This window comes from Heptranchias perlo, chromosome 1, assembly GCF_035084215.1.
Source record: "Heptranchias perlo isolate sHepPer1 chromosome 1, sHepPer1.hap1, whole genome shotgun sequence".
Classification (NCBI taxonomy): Eukaryota; Metazoa; Chordata; class Chondrichthyes; order Hexanchiformes; family Hexanchidae; genus Heptranchias; species Heptranchias perlo.
Genome location: NC_090325.1, coordinates 141,767,794 through 141,784,090, shown reverse-complemented (window position 1 = coordinate 141,784,090; position 16,297 = coordinate 141,767,794). Strand labels below are relative to the sequence as shown.

General features: G+C 41.2%; 1 protein-coding gene across 1 annotated transcript in view; it reads right to left on the bottom strand.

The window, feature by feature from the left end:
- The window catches only part of lrba (LPS-responsive vesicle trafficking, beach and anchor containing), a 753,934-nt gene that overhangs the window by 543,793 nt on the left and 193,844 nt on the right, over nucleotides 1-16,297 (bottom strand). The window contains exons 26-29 of the mRNA XM_067992149.1: nucleotides 7,623-7,750; nucleotides 6,300-6,407; nucleotides 3,400-3,565; nucleotides 193-622 (exon numbers count right to left, since the gene is read on the bottom strand). Of these exons, the coding sequence (XP_067848250.1) occupies nucleotides 193-622; nucleotides 3,400-3,565; nucleotides 6,300-6,407; nucleotides 7,623-7,750 (832 nt within the window). The remainder of the gene's footprint in view (nucleotides 1-192; nucleotides 623-3,399; nucleotides 3,566-6,299; nucleotides 6,408-7,622; nucleotides 7,751-16,297) is intronic.

Below are 16,297 nucleotides of genomic sequence, written 5' to 3'. Positions count from 1 at the left end.
TTAAAAACTGAAATGCATTATACTGCCATGGAAAGGCAAGGATCCAGTACTACTGCAATGTAATGGCATTGCCAGGCTTTTGGAGATTTTATGCCTGTACACATGAAAAGAAGCAAACTTTAAAATGAAAATAGTAAAATAAGCTTTAGTAATACATGAAAATCCTTAAAAGTGTGACAACTGTATATTTACCTGTCAAAAGAACGGAATTGTACAGATGGTTCTGCTGCTGCATCTCCAATAACTCCTAGAAAAGCTGGCCCTATTAGTGCCATATCTGCTTCGAGACTATCTGCAGGTGTATTCACCAGACTTCGTAGGATGTCCTTCACACTGACATTTTTGCCTTGGGGTCCAGATGGTACAGAAGATGTCGTCTTACTTTCAGAATCACTTCCAATTTCACCTTTACCTTCTTGTGGCTGTGACTTCTTCACCTCTGAGGAAAGGGTTGACAATAGTTCGCTCATTGCATCTGGGCCAGCACTGACAATCTCAGGCACAGCTCCATTCCCAGCACCCAAGTCAGTGACTGAACTTAAAATCTGTTCTTCTCCGATGCCAGAGTCTCTTCGAATTGGTGCATCATCACTTGACATTGGAACAGCTATACCTGCTGCACCTTGGCAGAAAAATAAATTTAAAAAATTAAAACTTAAATATGGCTATAATTTGTACTGGAAATTAAATTTCATATATCACCCAAAAAGTGATGAATTCTCATGTTAAGTTTTGGAAGTGGGGGTAGAGAAAGCGGAAGAACAGTATTCAGACATAAGCTACTATTTTAGACAATACTCTCATCACCAATTTAGAAAGTATTTTTCTGTCCTAACTGATCTTCAACATAGTGGCCTCAATTTTAAACCCCCCCACCCCCACCTCTGACGGGCAGACAGGGTCAGAAAAGGGATTAAAATCCTAAACATGTAAATCCCCCCCCATCTCCAAGCCGGAAGTGTCCCCGGCCGGCGATTCAGCCCCTGGACGAGGCTCCCACTAAAAGCAGGTTAAGGCCTACTTAAGGTTCAAAAGTCACAGCCCGATGTCATCGGTGTCACAACGTAATTTTTACTTCAACACAGGGTGAGTCCTGTGCTGTCTGCTGCCTGGCAGCAGGAACACGGTGGGAGGAGCCAACGAGCCACAAGAGGCCCAGGTACGTTTTAAAATTTTGCCTGTCTGAAATCTTGGGCCAGGAACACTCCTTCAGGCCTCACAAGGAAGCCTTGGGCCTCCACAGCCCTGAACCCCTCCTGATTGCGACCACAGCCTCCCTTCAGCCTATTGTGGCCAGACGCCCCCCCACAACCGATCGCAGTCAGACCATCCCCCCTGCAACCGATTGTGGCCACATCCTCCCTTCAACTGATCAACCTCCCAAAGTGTTCCTGGTTGGCCAAATTCTGCCCAGATCAGCAGGCTCAGGACTGTGCCCACTATTCCCACCCATCCACCAAAGACTCTTTTCCACCCCCCACCCCCACATCTGACTGACAGGGACCATTCTCACAAGTGCGGCCTCCTGCCACTAAATTTCCACTCCCTCCTGCCGGCCAGGTAATCGATCTGGCTGGGACACTGAAAGGTTTATTTAAATGAGTCCCGGCCGTTAAGATCAGCAGGGCCTCCACGTCCCTGACTTTGCTGGGTGCACCGCCCGCTCCCCGGTTCCCCTGCAACCTTCCTGGCCTCGATTTTTACGGGAGGCAATGTCTCACCACACTACCAAAATTAATATGACACAGCAGACTTTTTTTTTCAGTACAAAACAGAATTAGATTTTAGTTATATTTATGTTGTTCTTGTAGCTGGATGCCACCATTTTGACTACAGCCTAAAGGAAGGATTTAAAGTTAAGACTGGCCTTTGTTAAACTATTGCACTCTACCATGGCCTGCAATGAGCAATTTTAAAGCATAAGAATGGACAAAAGACCCCGATTAGCACAAGAACTTGCTCTATAAATATTAGGAATAAGTGACAACTCAGCAGAATACAGTTCTCCCATAAATTCTTAAGAACATTTTAAGAGATTTAATAACAGCATTCTTTCAAAGACATTTAAAAAAAATGATTTTCAATGCAGTTTTATCCTTCAACCACCAACTTTTAAGCTCACTTTTACAAGCTGAAATCAAATATATCTGGATGAGGGTGGTATGGTGCAATTTTCAAATGCCACAAACAAAAGGGACATCTGTACAGATCATGGAGTTCTTGTCCACAATCTACATGAGAAAGTAGTGAGAAAAAGCCTGACGTCTCACCACAGGAGAAGAGGGGAATTAGGTAGCAAGCAGTTCTCAGTCTGCCCTCCCAAATTCCCTGCAGCCAGCAAAGTAAAGCATATTGCCTACCTGGCCCACTCACCTGCAACTGGTGTGCGGGCTTGCAAAACAAGAACAAGAAGATTGGAAAAGAGAGGGCTATGTGTCTTCCTCAAAAAGTTTTATGTTAGGCCAGCTAATATCTCCAGAAGGTTTTCAACATTTTAAAATAATAAAAGAAAAATAACATCCATAAGTCTGTAATAGTAATAGTTGGAAGTTATGTATGTCGAACAATTTTTTTTATGGACATAATGGGCATGATTTTCACTCAGCCGGGAACCCAGCCCGTCTTTAGATAATCGCGCGGGGCACCCGGAAGCAAACTCAATTGAAGTTGAGTATTTGAGCTTCCAGGTTTCCCATTTGCCAGGCAGCCAGACTGACATGCTGGCTTCCTGTCAGCTGCGAAAGGAGCTGCAAATCTCCTTTTTGGAGGGGGGGGGGCACTGGAAAAAAAGCAGAGGGGTGGCGGAGAGATGGGGGGATGTGGATGACACTGGGGGGGGGGGGGGGGGGGGGGTCAGCCAGCATTGGAGGGGGGCCCACCATCCCGGGGGGGGGGGGGGGTAAAAAAAGTCGGCCAGGTGAGCTTAATGGGCCTGGATGAAGCACTCCTGCTCCTCCAGGCCCACAAGCAGTGCAATAAAGGCACTCACCTCATGGATCCAGCCCCTCCCGCCTGCTTTCACCCGACGTGAATCAGAAGCAGGCAAGGTTAAATTCATTTAAGTTTTCCAATGCACAAAATATTAAGTACCTCAAGTATTTCAATGAGGTGCATTTAAGTATCGGCCCGCCGGCTTTTAGTGGGGGCGGGGCTTCCTGGTGTGTGTTGTGCACATGCATACAAACCTGCCTGGGTTAAACCCAGAAGTGGGCCTGTTGGAGCCAGGATGCGGTCCTGCTCCAAAAAGTTAATATTTTAACTTCCCACCCACCCCCAACCCACCCATTCTTGGGGCTTAAAATTACTCCTAATATACTGAATCAAAAATTAAACAGTACTCATTTAGAACATACTCTGACTGTACAAAAGTAAATAACAAGCTGTATTCACAAATCTAACCTGTTGGTGTCGTCCCATTTGTATTGTCGGTGCTTCTGACAGACTGACTACGGGACAATTTTCTGTCCTTCTGAGGTTCCAGGATTTCTCGATATTTTGATACCATCAATACAGAGATAAAATACACTACAGCCAAGGCTAAAAACTGGGCCTGTTTGCTGTCCTCCTGTAGAATCAAAACAATTTAAATACAGCTTTGCTGTTCATGAGTCACTTCAATTAATTATACAGAAACCAAGAAAAATTACTACATGGTAAATTTCTCACAATGGGCACCTGAAAATAAAAACCAATACTTACAACATTTAATGTACTTAAACCCAATGCTGTTTCTTAAGTACTGCACAATAGGTATCCAAGGCCCAACCATCTTCAGCTGCTTCATCAATGACCTACCCTCCATCATAAGGTCAGAAGTGGGGACGTTCGCTGATGATTGCACAGTGTTCACTTCCATTCCCAACCCCTCAGATAATGAAGCAGTTCATGCCCACATGCAGCAAGACCTGGACAACGTCCAGGCTTGGGCTGTTAAATGGCAAGTAACATTCGCACCACACAAGTGCCAGGAAATGACCATCTCCAACAAAAGAGTGTCTAACCACCTCCCCTTAACGTTCAACGACATTATCATCGCCGAATCCCCCACCATCAACATTGTGGGGGCCACCAGTGACCAGAAACTAAACTGGACCAGCCACATAAATACTGTGACTACAAGAGCAGGTCAGAGGCTGGGTATTCTCCGGCGAGTGACTCACCTCCTGACGCCCCAAAGCCTTTCCACCATCTACAAGGCACAAGTCGGGGGGCGGTGGTGGGGGTGGAATACTCTCCACTTGCCTGGACGACTGCAGCTCCAACACTCAAGAAGCTCAACGCCATCCAGGACAAAGCAGCCCACTTGATTGGCACCCCATTCACTACCTTAAACATTCCCTCCCTCCCTCCACCACCGGCACACCGTGGCTGCAGTGTGTACCATCTACAAGATGCAATGCAGCAACTCGCCAAGGCTTCTTCGACAGCACCTCCCAAACCAGCGACCTCCACCACCTAGAAGGACAAGGCCAGCAGGCACATGGGAACAACACCACCTGCACGTTCCCCTCCAAGTCATATACCATCCTGACTTGGAAATATATAGCCATTCCTTCATTGTCACTGGGTCAAAGTCCTGGAACTCCCTACCTAACAGCACTGTGGGAGAACCTTCAACACATGGACGGACTGCAGCGGTTCAAGAAGGTGGCACACCACCAACTTCTCAAGGGCAATTAGGGATGGGCAATAAATGCTGGTCTTGCCAGTGATGCCCACATCCAAATAACAATTCTATATCACAATCTGTAAATCTATCAAAAGCTGATAATTACTGGATTAAAATAACTGGTTTCTCTTTTATGAACTAGGGAAACAGTTGTATAGAAATTTGCCCACAATATTTAAATAAAATTATGAAAAATAACATCCTAATATTTTGATATTGTTTTGGAAAATAAACATCAGATCCAGTTATTTATTCGGGTTATCAAATGGAATTTAGACATTGATTGATTATCTTCCTTTCTTTCACAACCATCATCCTATACATAGAGGTAAAATTAAATTGGTTTTGAAGACACTCTTAGGGCCTGAATTTCCTTTGGAGCCTGTGGGACCGTCTTACCTGTAAGCAGGGTAGAACTTCTATCCACTGGCCCTAGCTTGCCCCTGATCCCATCAGAATGTCTGGGGTCAGGGTATTTGCATAAATTGGTCAGGTGCTCATGTCAGTATCAAAATGCTCATTTCTCCACTGCAGTCAATCACTATGTAATTGACTACAGTGGAGGAACCCTCTGGCATCCTTAGCAATGCTAGGTATCAGGAACACGCAGGAATCCCTTATCCCCAGCATTGCTAAGGGTGCAAATAAGGAAATTACATTGTATGATTTCATTCCTGCATTTCCATTCACCCATCAATTTCTGGATAGACGTACCCCGTGCCCACCCACAAATGGCGGGGAAATTTCAACAGCCGTGAGGGGGGGGGGGGGGGCAGCTTAATTAAGTCGCATCCCAATTTCTATCCCCATCTACTCCAAATATGGTGATCTAATACAAGAAAGGCTGAGGAAATTTGGCCCCTTATTATCTACCATTTTGCTGTTAAGAGGTGTACGAACACACAGTGACTAACCAATTGCCTCTCCCTCCAATTTTCCCTCCCTTCAGCAAATTGTGTCCCTGCTGACTTCTTCCAGGTGGCCCAACTGAGATGAAGTATTCAACATGTGTAGAATCGCAGGGGAGAGTCCATATCATAGCACTCTCTGTATGAGTGCACAAGCTGCTGATTATCTAATATTCCAACAGAAATTCATAATAAAAGATACAATGTGCCCAGTTCGGTTAAATTTCTTCCCTCTCATCTCCATTTGGCGCTTCCCTGATCACAAAAAACACACTGTGCAGTAACTTGTTACATAACTGAATTGCCTTATCAGTGATTTAAATACAATCTGAAACAGCCTTACCATCATAATTTAAACCCAATGCTTTCCAAACAATTAAAAAAATTCTCAGGATGTAGGTATCACTGGCAATAATAGATAATCATTTACTGCCTATTCCTAGTCACCCTGAGAAAGTGGTGGGGCTGCTTTTTGCACCGATTGTTTTTACAACTGACTGGCTTGCTAGGCCTCTTCAATAGGCATTAAGAATCAACCATGTAATATGGAACTGGAGTCATGTACAGGCCAGACCAGGTAGAGATGGCAGGTTCCCGTCCCCAAAAGTGAACTAGTTGGGTTTTTAAAACAAGCCAGTAGCTTTTAATGGTTAATTGCAATTGCTCTTTAAAATGAATTAGCCAAATAAAAATTACTGAAAACCACAAAATGTAAAACTTACAACATCTCTGAATACAACTGCTCGAAGTCTATTGATATCCATATCTTGCAGCAATCGGTCAAGATCTCTTATTGGTGAAAGACCACCTGTCACAGTATCAATAGAACTCTAAAATAAACAAATAGAAAAGAGTCACAAACTATACTTCACAAGTGAAAGCACAATATAAAGCAAGATAATTTATTCTGAAAATTTAGAAGAATTTTTGTGACAAATCTACCACACTAGACAGTTTCGCACATTTTTAAAAAAATAAATTTTCCCCTTTTATCAAATTTACGCTCATTTGGAGCTACAAACTGGGTGGTGGAGTGAGTTAGAACACAGTCCTTTTATTTTGAGGCCTGGATTTGAATCCAGACCGGGTTGGTGGGGGGGGGGCGGGCGCAGGGGGAAGGAGAGAGAAAATGTTCGACTTTGACACCTCTCACTTTGGCCAGCACAATTAATTTATACAAGTAAATAAAATGAATAATTAGATCACAATGACTTTAATCTTTGTGTGAATGCACTAAATTCACCACCAGCTAGAAAATTAGTATTTAGCCCACCAACTCCAAAATATGTAATGAAACCATTTGAACACCTCAGTAATACTTCTGCCCTGTTCCATTTCAAATATTATTCTCCCTCGATCAATAAAGTTTTATAAGTATCGAGAGTCCCTGCTCGTTTTGGCCTGACAACTTAAGTTGCATATTGAACAATATGTGGATGACAAGGAAGAAATGCACTTAGTGAAACTCACTACATTTAGAGACTGTACATATTATAGTTTTTGATGTAGTAGCATAAAGTACAAGTAGGCTTTGCAGAAACAACTGACCAATATAAATGTTACTCTACTTCAATTAAGTTCTACTCTCTCCTCCGCAACCAAAACATGAATTCCCATGGAACAGAAGCAGGTTACTACACAGCTAGAACGCGGGTTCTTCCCCATATTTCTCCAATAACCAGATCCTGATTTCAGCCAGAAGGAACAGAAAACTCGGTCAACCCATTCCTCTTGCACATCTCCTAGCAGAAGGCTAGAGTGTGGTATTGGCTGAGACTCAAGAGTCTAGTGGATCTGGGAATGATGTTGAACATACGCATACACTAAATGCAGTTCTTACTGTTTGTATTATCCCTGAAGTCTTTTTGCAACTAAACTGTGCCCGTTAATGTTTTATACATTGCCATATTATCACATTTTTAAAATTCTATGTTGTGAAACTTAATTTGTGAAGAAATGCATTGAACACAATAGTTATCTAGAGATCAGAACAAAAGCTTTCTTTTTATCTGGGTCAGTGTTCTTCATACAAATCACACACTTGCCTTGACTGTTAACTTCCCACTTCCAAGAAGGCTTTGCATTGTTTTTTGAGCCTTTGTGCTATCAGCACCAGCCTTTGCACTGCATACTTGCTGACATTCCAAACAGTTTCTGACTGCCACAGCACACACTGCCATTGGAGGAGAGGAAACAAAAGTCAGATTACAGATAACTAAACTAGCAGAAAACATTCTTTAGATCTGAATCTCAAATATCTGTGGAGGAAATCATTCTTACTCAAGCTAACAGAAAACTGTTAGAAATTATAATATTGTACTAATCCATTGTACTGATTATTTAAGTCCAGTGGTACTCCCAGTAAAGGCCATGGGCAACTTATGAACAGTCTTACTTTCAACTGTCGCATATCTCTTTCCTGTCCCCCACCCTCAAGTCCTTATTCTCGTTACTCAATTCCAACAGCCACCCAATAAGTCTCCATGCTAGTCTTTCATGTAACTCTTAAATGCTGCCACTCTGCTGTCTGTTTGCAGCTTATCAGTCAAATCTCCTGGTGAGAAGGCATTCCCAACCTTCTACACATTCTGAAACCAATTTAATCCCCATACTATAGTCACATCACAGGCACACTGGAGAGAAATGAGAAGCACTTGGTTCTCATTAGAAGCATTAAGTGCTTAGGTAACAATCTGGAGAAATACAAGATGCCAGACTTGAGAATGAGAGGTATAAAGCAAGTGGAGGAAAGTGAGTAATGTTGTTTATTCTTCCCCAAAAATGAAATTTCAGAGTTTCAATAGTGTATTTTGGTACATCCAGAGCATCTATGCCACAACCCCTGAAATAAGAGACTGCCACTGAATCTTGCATTTTGGTAAAACGTACAAATAGACAGTGGTGTCACAAATTCAGGTCTGACGGGGATTCTTTCTTGGGTTCAGTGGTGTCAGTCATTCCCATAAGTGGTCCACGCTCCTTACTTTTATGGGAGTTGACCCACATCGTCCTATATTGACTCATACAATCGCATCACCTGTGGATGTAACAATAGCATCCTCTTGATATTTGTGTCTTTCGTAAATGTTTCGCTCCAAAGGCAGAGCGAGTTAAGATGAGGAGCAGTTTGATTCAAATCATAAATTACTTTATTCCGAAGTAAGGTGAAGCACACAGTGCAATAGGTATGATCATAGTCACTTAGTTCAGTTGACACAACCTGGTTTTATGTAATGATAGAAAAAATATTGAACGCTCGATTCTATCCCATTTTGGTGGTCGTCTTATTTAACACAAGCAGAATAACCCATCTGCATTCCCTCCTACAGTCCCAAGTGAGAACCTCATCTCTTCGCAGTCTGTGTTTCCATTTATTTGATTCCAGTGTCAGTTTTTACTCAAAACCTCCCCCTTTCTCCCCCTCCAAACAGCAGAGTCCACCAGCCAAACTTGACACTGACCACTGCTGAGTGCAAATAAATTGGAGTGTCGCAGCAGCAATGAGTGTGAATGTCAAATCATCTTCCATAGTCTCCAGGATCCTGGTTTCAGACCTTCTGCCTGGAACATGATACATGTTTGCCTGCCCCGCGAATTTAATACCTATAAAGTAAGTTTTAATTTAAAAGCATATTTTAAAGTAACTCACATCCAGATTTTTTCCACGGAAAAATGGTCAAAGAATCCAGACAAATGGTGCTCATACATAATCAATTCTGATAGATAAGACAGGCATGTAAAACATTTTCCCAAAGACCAGGTGCTCAAAAAAATAAAAGTTGTGCCCTAACATCTTGTGGGGGGAGGGGGGAGGGGGGTGCAGCGGCAAAGAGAGAAGATAGAGAAAGAACCCATAAGCAAGGCAAGAATGAAAACTTGCCTATAGACTTCAGACTCTGGCCCTAAAGGGCCCTACTACATAGCAATAAAGAACTTAATGACACTAGTGATTTTCCATCATCTAGTAGGTACAGCACAGGTGGCCGCCATTCGGCCCATCATGCCTGTGTCGGCTCTTTGAAAGAGTCCCAAAAAGTCCCATTCCCCTGCTCTTTCCCCATAGCCCTGTAATTTTTTTCCATTCAAGTATTTATCCAATTCCCTTTTGAAAGTCACTATTGTATTCAAGCAATGCATCCCACATCATTACACCTTGTTGCGTAAAAAAATGTTTCCTCATGTCACCTCTGGTTCTTTTGCCAATCACCTTAAATCTGTGTCCTCTGGTTACTGACCCTTCTGCCACTGTTTCTCCTTACTTACTCTACCAGTTTCTCCTTAATTACTCTATCAAAACCGCTCATGATTTTGAACCCCTCTATCAAATCTCCCCGTAACCTTCTCTGTTCTAAGGAGAACAACCCCAGTTTTTCTAGTCTCTCCCCATAACTGAAGTACCTTATCCCTGGCACAATTCTAGTAAATCTCTTCTGCACCCTCTAAGGCCTTGACATTATTCCTAAATTGTGGTGCCCATAATTGATCACAATACTCCAGCTGAGATCTAACCAATGTTTTATAAAGGTTTAGCATGACTTCCTTGCTTTTGTACTCTATGCCTCTATTAATAAAGCCCAGGATCCCATTTGGCTTTTAACAGCCTTCTCAACTTGTCCTGCCACCTTCAAAGATTTGTGTATGTGCACCCCCAGGTCCCTCTGTTCCTGTACTCCCTTTAAAATTGTACCATTTAGTTCATATTGCCTCTCCTCATTCTTCCTACCAAAATGTATCACCTCACACTTCTCTGCATTCAATTTCATCTGCCACGTGTCTGCCCATTTCACCAGTCTGTGTCCTCCTGAAGTCTGTTACTATCCTCCACATTGTCTACAACATTTCTGAGTTTTGTGTCATCTGCAAACATAGAAATTATACACTCTATTTCCAAGTCCAGGTCATTAATATATTTCAAAAAGAGCAGTGGTCCTAATACTGACCCCTGGGGAACACCACTGTATACTTCCTTCTAGTCTGAAAAGCAACTGTTCACCACTACTCTCTGCTTTCTGTTCTGTGGCCAATTTTGTACCCACAGCGCCACTATCCCTTTAATCTCATGGGCTTTAATTTTTCTAAAAAGTCCATAATGTGGTACTTTATCAATTGCCTTTTGAAAGTCCACATACACCATCAACCGAACTACCTTCATCAACCATCGCCATTACTTCAAAGAACTCAATCAAGTTAGTCAAACATGACTTTCCTTTAACAAATCCTTGCTGACTTTTATTTATTAGCCCATACTTTTCCAAGTACCAAGTAATTGTGTCCCAGATTATTGTCTCAAAGTTTCCCCACCACCGTTAGGCTCTCCCCTTTTTTGAACAGGGGTGTAAACATTTGCTATGCTCCAGCGCTGTTCCCATATCTAAGGAGAATTTTGCCTATTTAGCCTTAATTCAGCCTATTTCTAAGTTCCACACTTCTTTATAACAATCACATTTAAAATTTTGAACTTTGAAATGCACATTGTCACTGTATACTTTTCACATTCCTCACCCTTGAGTCTCCTAACATCATGCTGGAAAAAATATTTTAAAAGGATCTAATAACAGCACATTGGCATAACTGTGTTAACTGTGTTACACCACAGAATGGTTGGGTTCAAGTTCCTGCACAAGATTCCACATGAAAGGTTTGAGTTTTTCTTGACCAATGGTCGGAGGATTGGGGAGCTTGAAGGACTGGTACTCGGATCTGAAGTACCACACCACTGGATCATTGTAAGAGAAAAAGCACAGTAGTTAAAAATTTCCATTTTAAAAACACTTACAGCACTGGGAGCAGCGGCTTCACAGTTTGTGCTACATTATTTCTAGGTATCACATGTAAGGCAGTTGCCAACATGCCACCTCACTATGTTTATGGGTGAGGTTCACTGTTTTGGGCTGTTTTCAGTCTCTGTTTTAGACTATATCCTTTTATGCACTCCCTTATATTAATTCCTATAATTTTGTCCCTTCTCTAATCTACTCCAAACTACTGCCACTAACATGAAAGTAATCAATTTTTTTTTAAATCGCTAACATGTTGGCAGAATTACAAAACACGTACATAACTAGCAACTAATACACTAGATACTCCCACCCAAATGCTTCTAACCTGGAATATCCCAAAATACATTCGCCTGTGTGATCTTCCTGATTGTACATACACTAGGCAGTGCTGCCCTGTGCGCAGGAAGGGAATAAAGAAAAACAAATGCTTAAAATTATAGTGGTGTGTAACACAATGCATTTCAATGCATATAATATTTGAAAACAAGTACTGTATTAAACTGATCTTTTTAGCAACAGCATTATGCACTGTTCTTGGGGATTTAAACCTGACAATTATTTAGATTTGGGTTACATGAATTCAATATCCTACTGGTTAGACCTTTGTTGCTAATAAGCAATGGAACAAGTACCCTTTTTAAATATGACAGGTAAGGCCTCAATGGTTTTACACATCATATACATGAATGATGTCAACTGTAAAAGATTCAGACTAACCAATATAAGTCGAGTCAGTCCAGAACAGCATTTCCATTAGAACATTCATATATCCATTCAAATTTAGACACATTTGAAACCATCATCTAAAATACTGACACAAATATGATTCCATGCAAGCCCTATAGAATCTACCTTATCAATTTTTAATTAAATTAAATAAACTCAAGCACTGAGGAACACATCAAAATCTTGCCTTTCCATTCTTTTAATGGATTAAAAGAAAATGGAACATTGATACGCTTCCATTCAATCATATTTTACATCTCAGCAAAAAGAATGTTATTTTCAAGTTGTTGCATTTATATTCATATAATATGGGTAGTGATCCATTAATATATTGGAGGTATCACCAAAATGGTACAAATATTTTAAGACCCCAGGCCATAACCTGATACAAAGCCACAACTTTAAGCCACCCTTCTGTCTATTTAATGATGTCTCAATGGATTACAGCATACATTGTCTGTGTTAGTCAGCTTTGATAGTTTCACCAATTTTGAGCAAAGAATAATCCACTCTGAACTGAAGTTGGTTCTGCTCAGAAACTAACCCTTGGTGAACTATGGCAGACAAAAAGTGCCCCATTTCACAGCTTTCCCCAACTCTACTTTTTAAAAACCAATAGTAAAAAGGAAGCAAGGCAACATATTGAACATTGGTGTTCCTGGATGTTATGCTACAGAGGGTTACTAACACAAGTTTGTGCTTGTGATTCCCCCATGGTGCATGTTTCCAATTTTGTGTATTATCAGGGGAGGCATAGGATGCAAGTCAAGCATTTCCCCGGGAAACAAGAGGAATATTTTGCAGAAAAAATAGCCTGCATCATTCATGCACATTTCCATATGGTTCATATAAAGAGTTGCATTGACAGAAGGCAAGGAGCAGCACATATACCTTCACAAGCAGAGAATGACTGATGCCCCAAGAACCTAAAAAAGGAGGGAGAATTTTCCAATTGGGAAGGGGGATATTTAGCAACGAAATTTACATATTACAACTGTTGTAGATTACACAATAAACAAAGTGTTCGTATTTTAGAAACTACACAAAGTTTATCACAAAAAAAGGGCAAGCAGAGAAATATACAGCTTCAGGATATCCAATAACCAAATTGCAACAGGTTCAGCACAAAGTGATAGCTCAAAGCAATCTACTCTGAAAATTAACGTACAATGTAACTGTAATTAGCAGTCATTCTCCCATGCAGTCACTTCTATAACCTTAACCTGGATGTTGTATAAAATTCACATACAGAAAGTAACTATGCTGTTATTCACACATCAGCTTAGCTCAGTTGGTAGCACTCTTGCCTCCGACTCGGAAGGTTGCGGGTTCAAGTCCTGCTACAGGCTAGAGCATATAGTCTAAGCTGATACATCAGTGGAGTACTGCATTGTCAGAGGTGCTGTCTTTCAAATGAGATGCTGAACCAGGGCCCCATCTGCCTGCTCAGATGGATGCAACAAAACTCATGGTTCACTAATGTCCTTCAAGGAAGAAAACTTGCTAGCCTAGTCTGATCTTCACAGGTCTCCAGTTCCACATTACATGGTTAACTCTTCATGTCCTCTGAAGTGGCCTACAATTCACTACCCACAAATGGCCACCAACACCTTCTCAGGGCAACTAGAAATGGGCAATAAATTCAGCCTTGTCAGCATCATAGCCTGAGAACAAATTTTTAAAAGCCATTTGAAAAAGAGGGTGTGCTCCCGGTGTCCCAGCCAACGTTCCTCCTTCAACCAACATAATCAAAAACAGGTCACCTGATTATTCAATCATTTGCTATCTGGGAAACGTTGCTAAGCATAAGTTAGCTGCCTTATTTGCCTATATAACATTGGCTATCAAGTGCTTTAGGATGTCCCGACACTGCATAAATGCATAGGAACATAGGAACAGGAGTAGGTTATTCAGCCCCTCGAGCCTGTTCCGCCATTCAATTTGATTATGGCCGAACTGTTTCTTAACGACATCTGTAACCCTTTATATCCTTGCCTAACAAAAATTTATTAAAATTAAAGGATTTTTTTTTTTAAAAAGTTGTTTCTTTTGATATAACTCCTTCTCAATGTCTAACCATACAAGAACTCCAGCATTCAAGAATAGCCTTATAAAAGTATTACAATTTTACTTCATTTCCAAATAGATTTGTAGGCTTAATGGGAGCACAAAGACACAACAGAGATTGAAAACAAAAATATGTCACACTTGAACTTAGACCTTAACAGCAAGGTGTGGAGAAGCAAAGAGGCTATTCCCTTGCAAGGATTAATCAAAAGAATCATGCATGGACACAGCCCTTTTTCTTCACCTCTCTTGCTTAAACTACTCAAGCTAATAGCTACCACCTTAAAAAAAAATTCTTGAGAGGAGAAATCTTCTGAAGTCAATTAATTTATTTTTTACAAATGAACAAACCATCATCCAATGGGGGGAAAACACCTTTTAAGAACTTAACACCACACTGGGGAGTGGGGCAGGTGGAGCATGTTTCAGTGGGGGAGCATTTGGGGAACAGTAATCATATTATTAGGTATGGAATAGTTATGAAAAAGGACAAGGAACAATCAAATGTGAAAATGCTTAACTAGAAGGTGGCAAAATTTCAATGAGTAAAAAAGGGATCTTGCCCAGGTGGTTTGGACTCAAAAATTGGTAGGCAAAACAGTAATTGAACAATGGGAGGTCTTCAAAAAAGAGTTGTTTCGGGTACAGAGTAGACACATTCCTATGAGGGGGAAAAGGAAGGGCATCCAAAGCTAGAGTTCCCTGGATGATTAAAGATATAGAGATTAAAATGAAACAAAAAGGAGACTTATGACAAATGTATGGTTCACAGTAGAGAACCAGGCTGAATACAGAAAGTACAGAGGAGATCTAAAAAAGGGAACAAGGGGGTCAAAGAGAGAGTATGAGAATAGATTAGTGGCTAAAATAAAAGGGAACCTGAAAGTCTTTTTTATAAACATAAAAATAGTAAAAGGGTAAGTCAAAGGAAGCGTGGGACTGATTAGGGACAAAAAAAAATCTTCTGGTGGAGGCACAAGGCATGGCTGAGGTAATAAATGAATACTTTGCATCTGTCTTCGCTAGAGAAGCGGATGCTGCCATTGTAGCAGTAAAGGAAGAGGTAGCAGCAACATCGGATAGGATAAAAATAGATTAAGAGGAGGTACTTAAAAAGTTGGCAGTACTCAAAGTAGAAGAGTCACCCGGTCCAGATGGGATGCTTCCTGTTTCGGGTTGATGACCTTTCCTCAGAACGGTCGACAAGAGGTCATCAATCTGAAACGTTAACTCTTTCTTTCTCCACAGATGCTGCCTGACTTGCTGAGTATTCCCAGCATTTTCTGTTTCTATTTCAGATTTCCAGCACCTGGAGTATTTTGCTTTTGTTAAAGGAAAATCGTGTTTGATTAACTTGATTGAGTTCTTTGATGAAGTAACAGAGGGTTGATGAGGGTAGTGCAGTGATGTTGTGCATATGAACTTCCAAAAGGCATTTAATAAAGTACCACATAATAGACTTTAGCAAAATGAAAGCCCATGAGATTAAAAGGGACAGTGGCAGCGTGGATACAAAATTCACTAGGGGACAGAAAGCAGAAGCGTAGTGAACAGGAGGGAAGTATACTGTGGTGTTCCCCAGAGGTCAGTATTAGGACCTCTGCCTTTTTTGATATATATTAATGATCTGGACTTGGGTATAGAGGATATCATTTTAAAGTTTACAGATGACACGAAACTCGGAAATGTAGTAAAAAATGTGGAGGAGAGTAACAGACTTCAAGAGGACATAGGCAGACTGGTGAAATGGGTAGACACATAGCAGATGAAACTGAACGCAGAGAAGTGTGAGGTGGTATATTTTGGTAGGAAGAAGAAGGAGAGGCAATATAAACTAATGGTACATTTTTAAAGGGGGTGCAGGAACAGAGAGACATGGGGGGTGCACATACACAAATCTTTGAAGGTGGCAGGACAAGTTGAGAAGGCCTTTAAAAAAAGCATATGGGAGCCTGGTCTTTATTAATGGAGGCATAGAGTTCAAAAGCAAGGAAGTTATGCTAAACCTTTATAAAACATTGGTTAGGCCCAAGCTGGAGTATTGTGTTCAATTCTGGGCACCACAATTTAGGAAGAATGTCAAGGCCTTAGAGAGGATGCAGAAGAGGTTTACTAGAATGATACCAGGGATGAGGGACTTCAGTTAT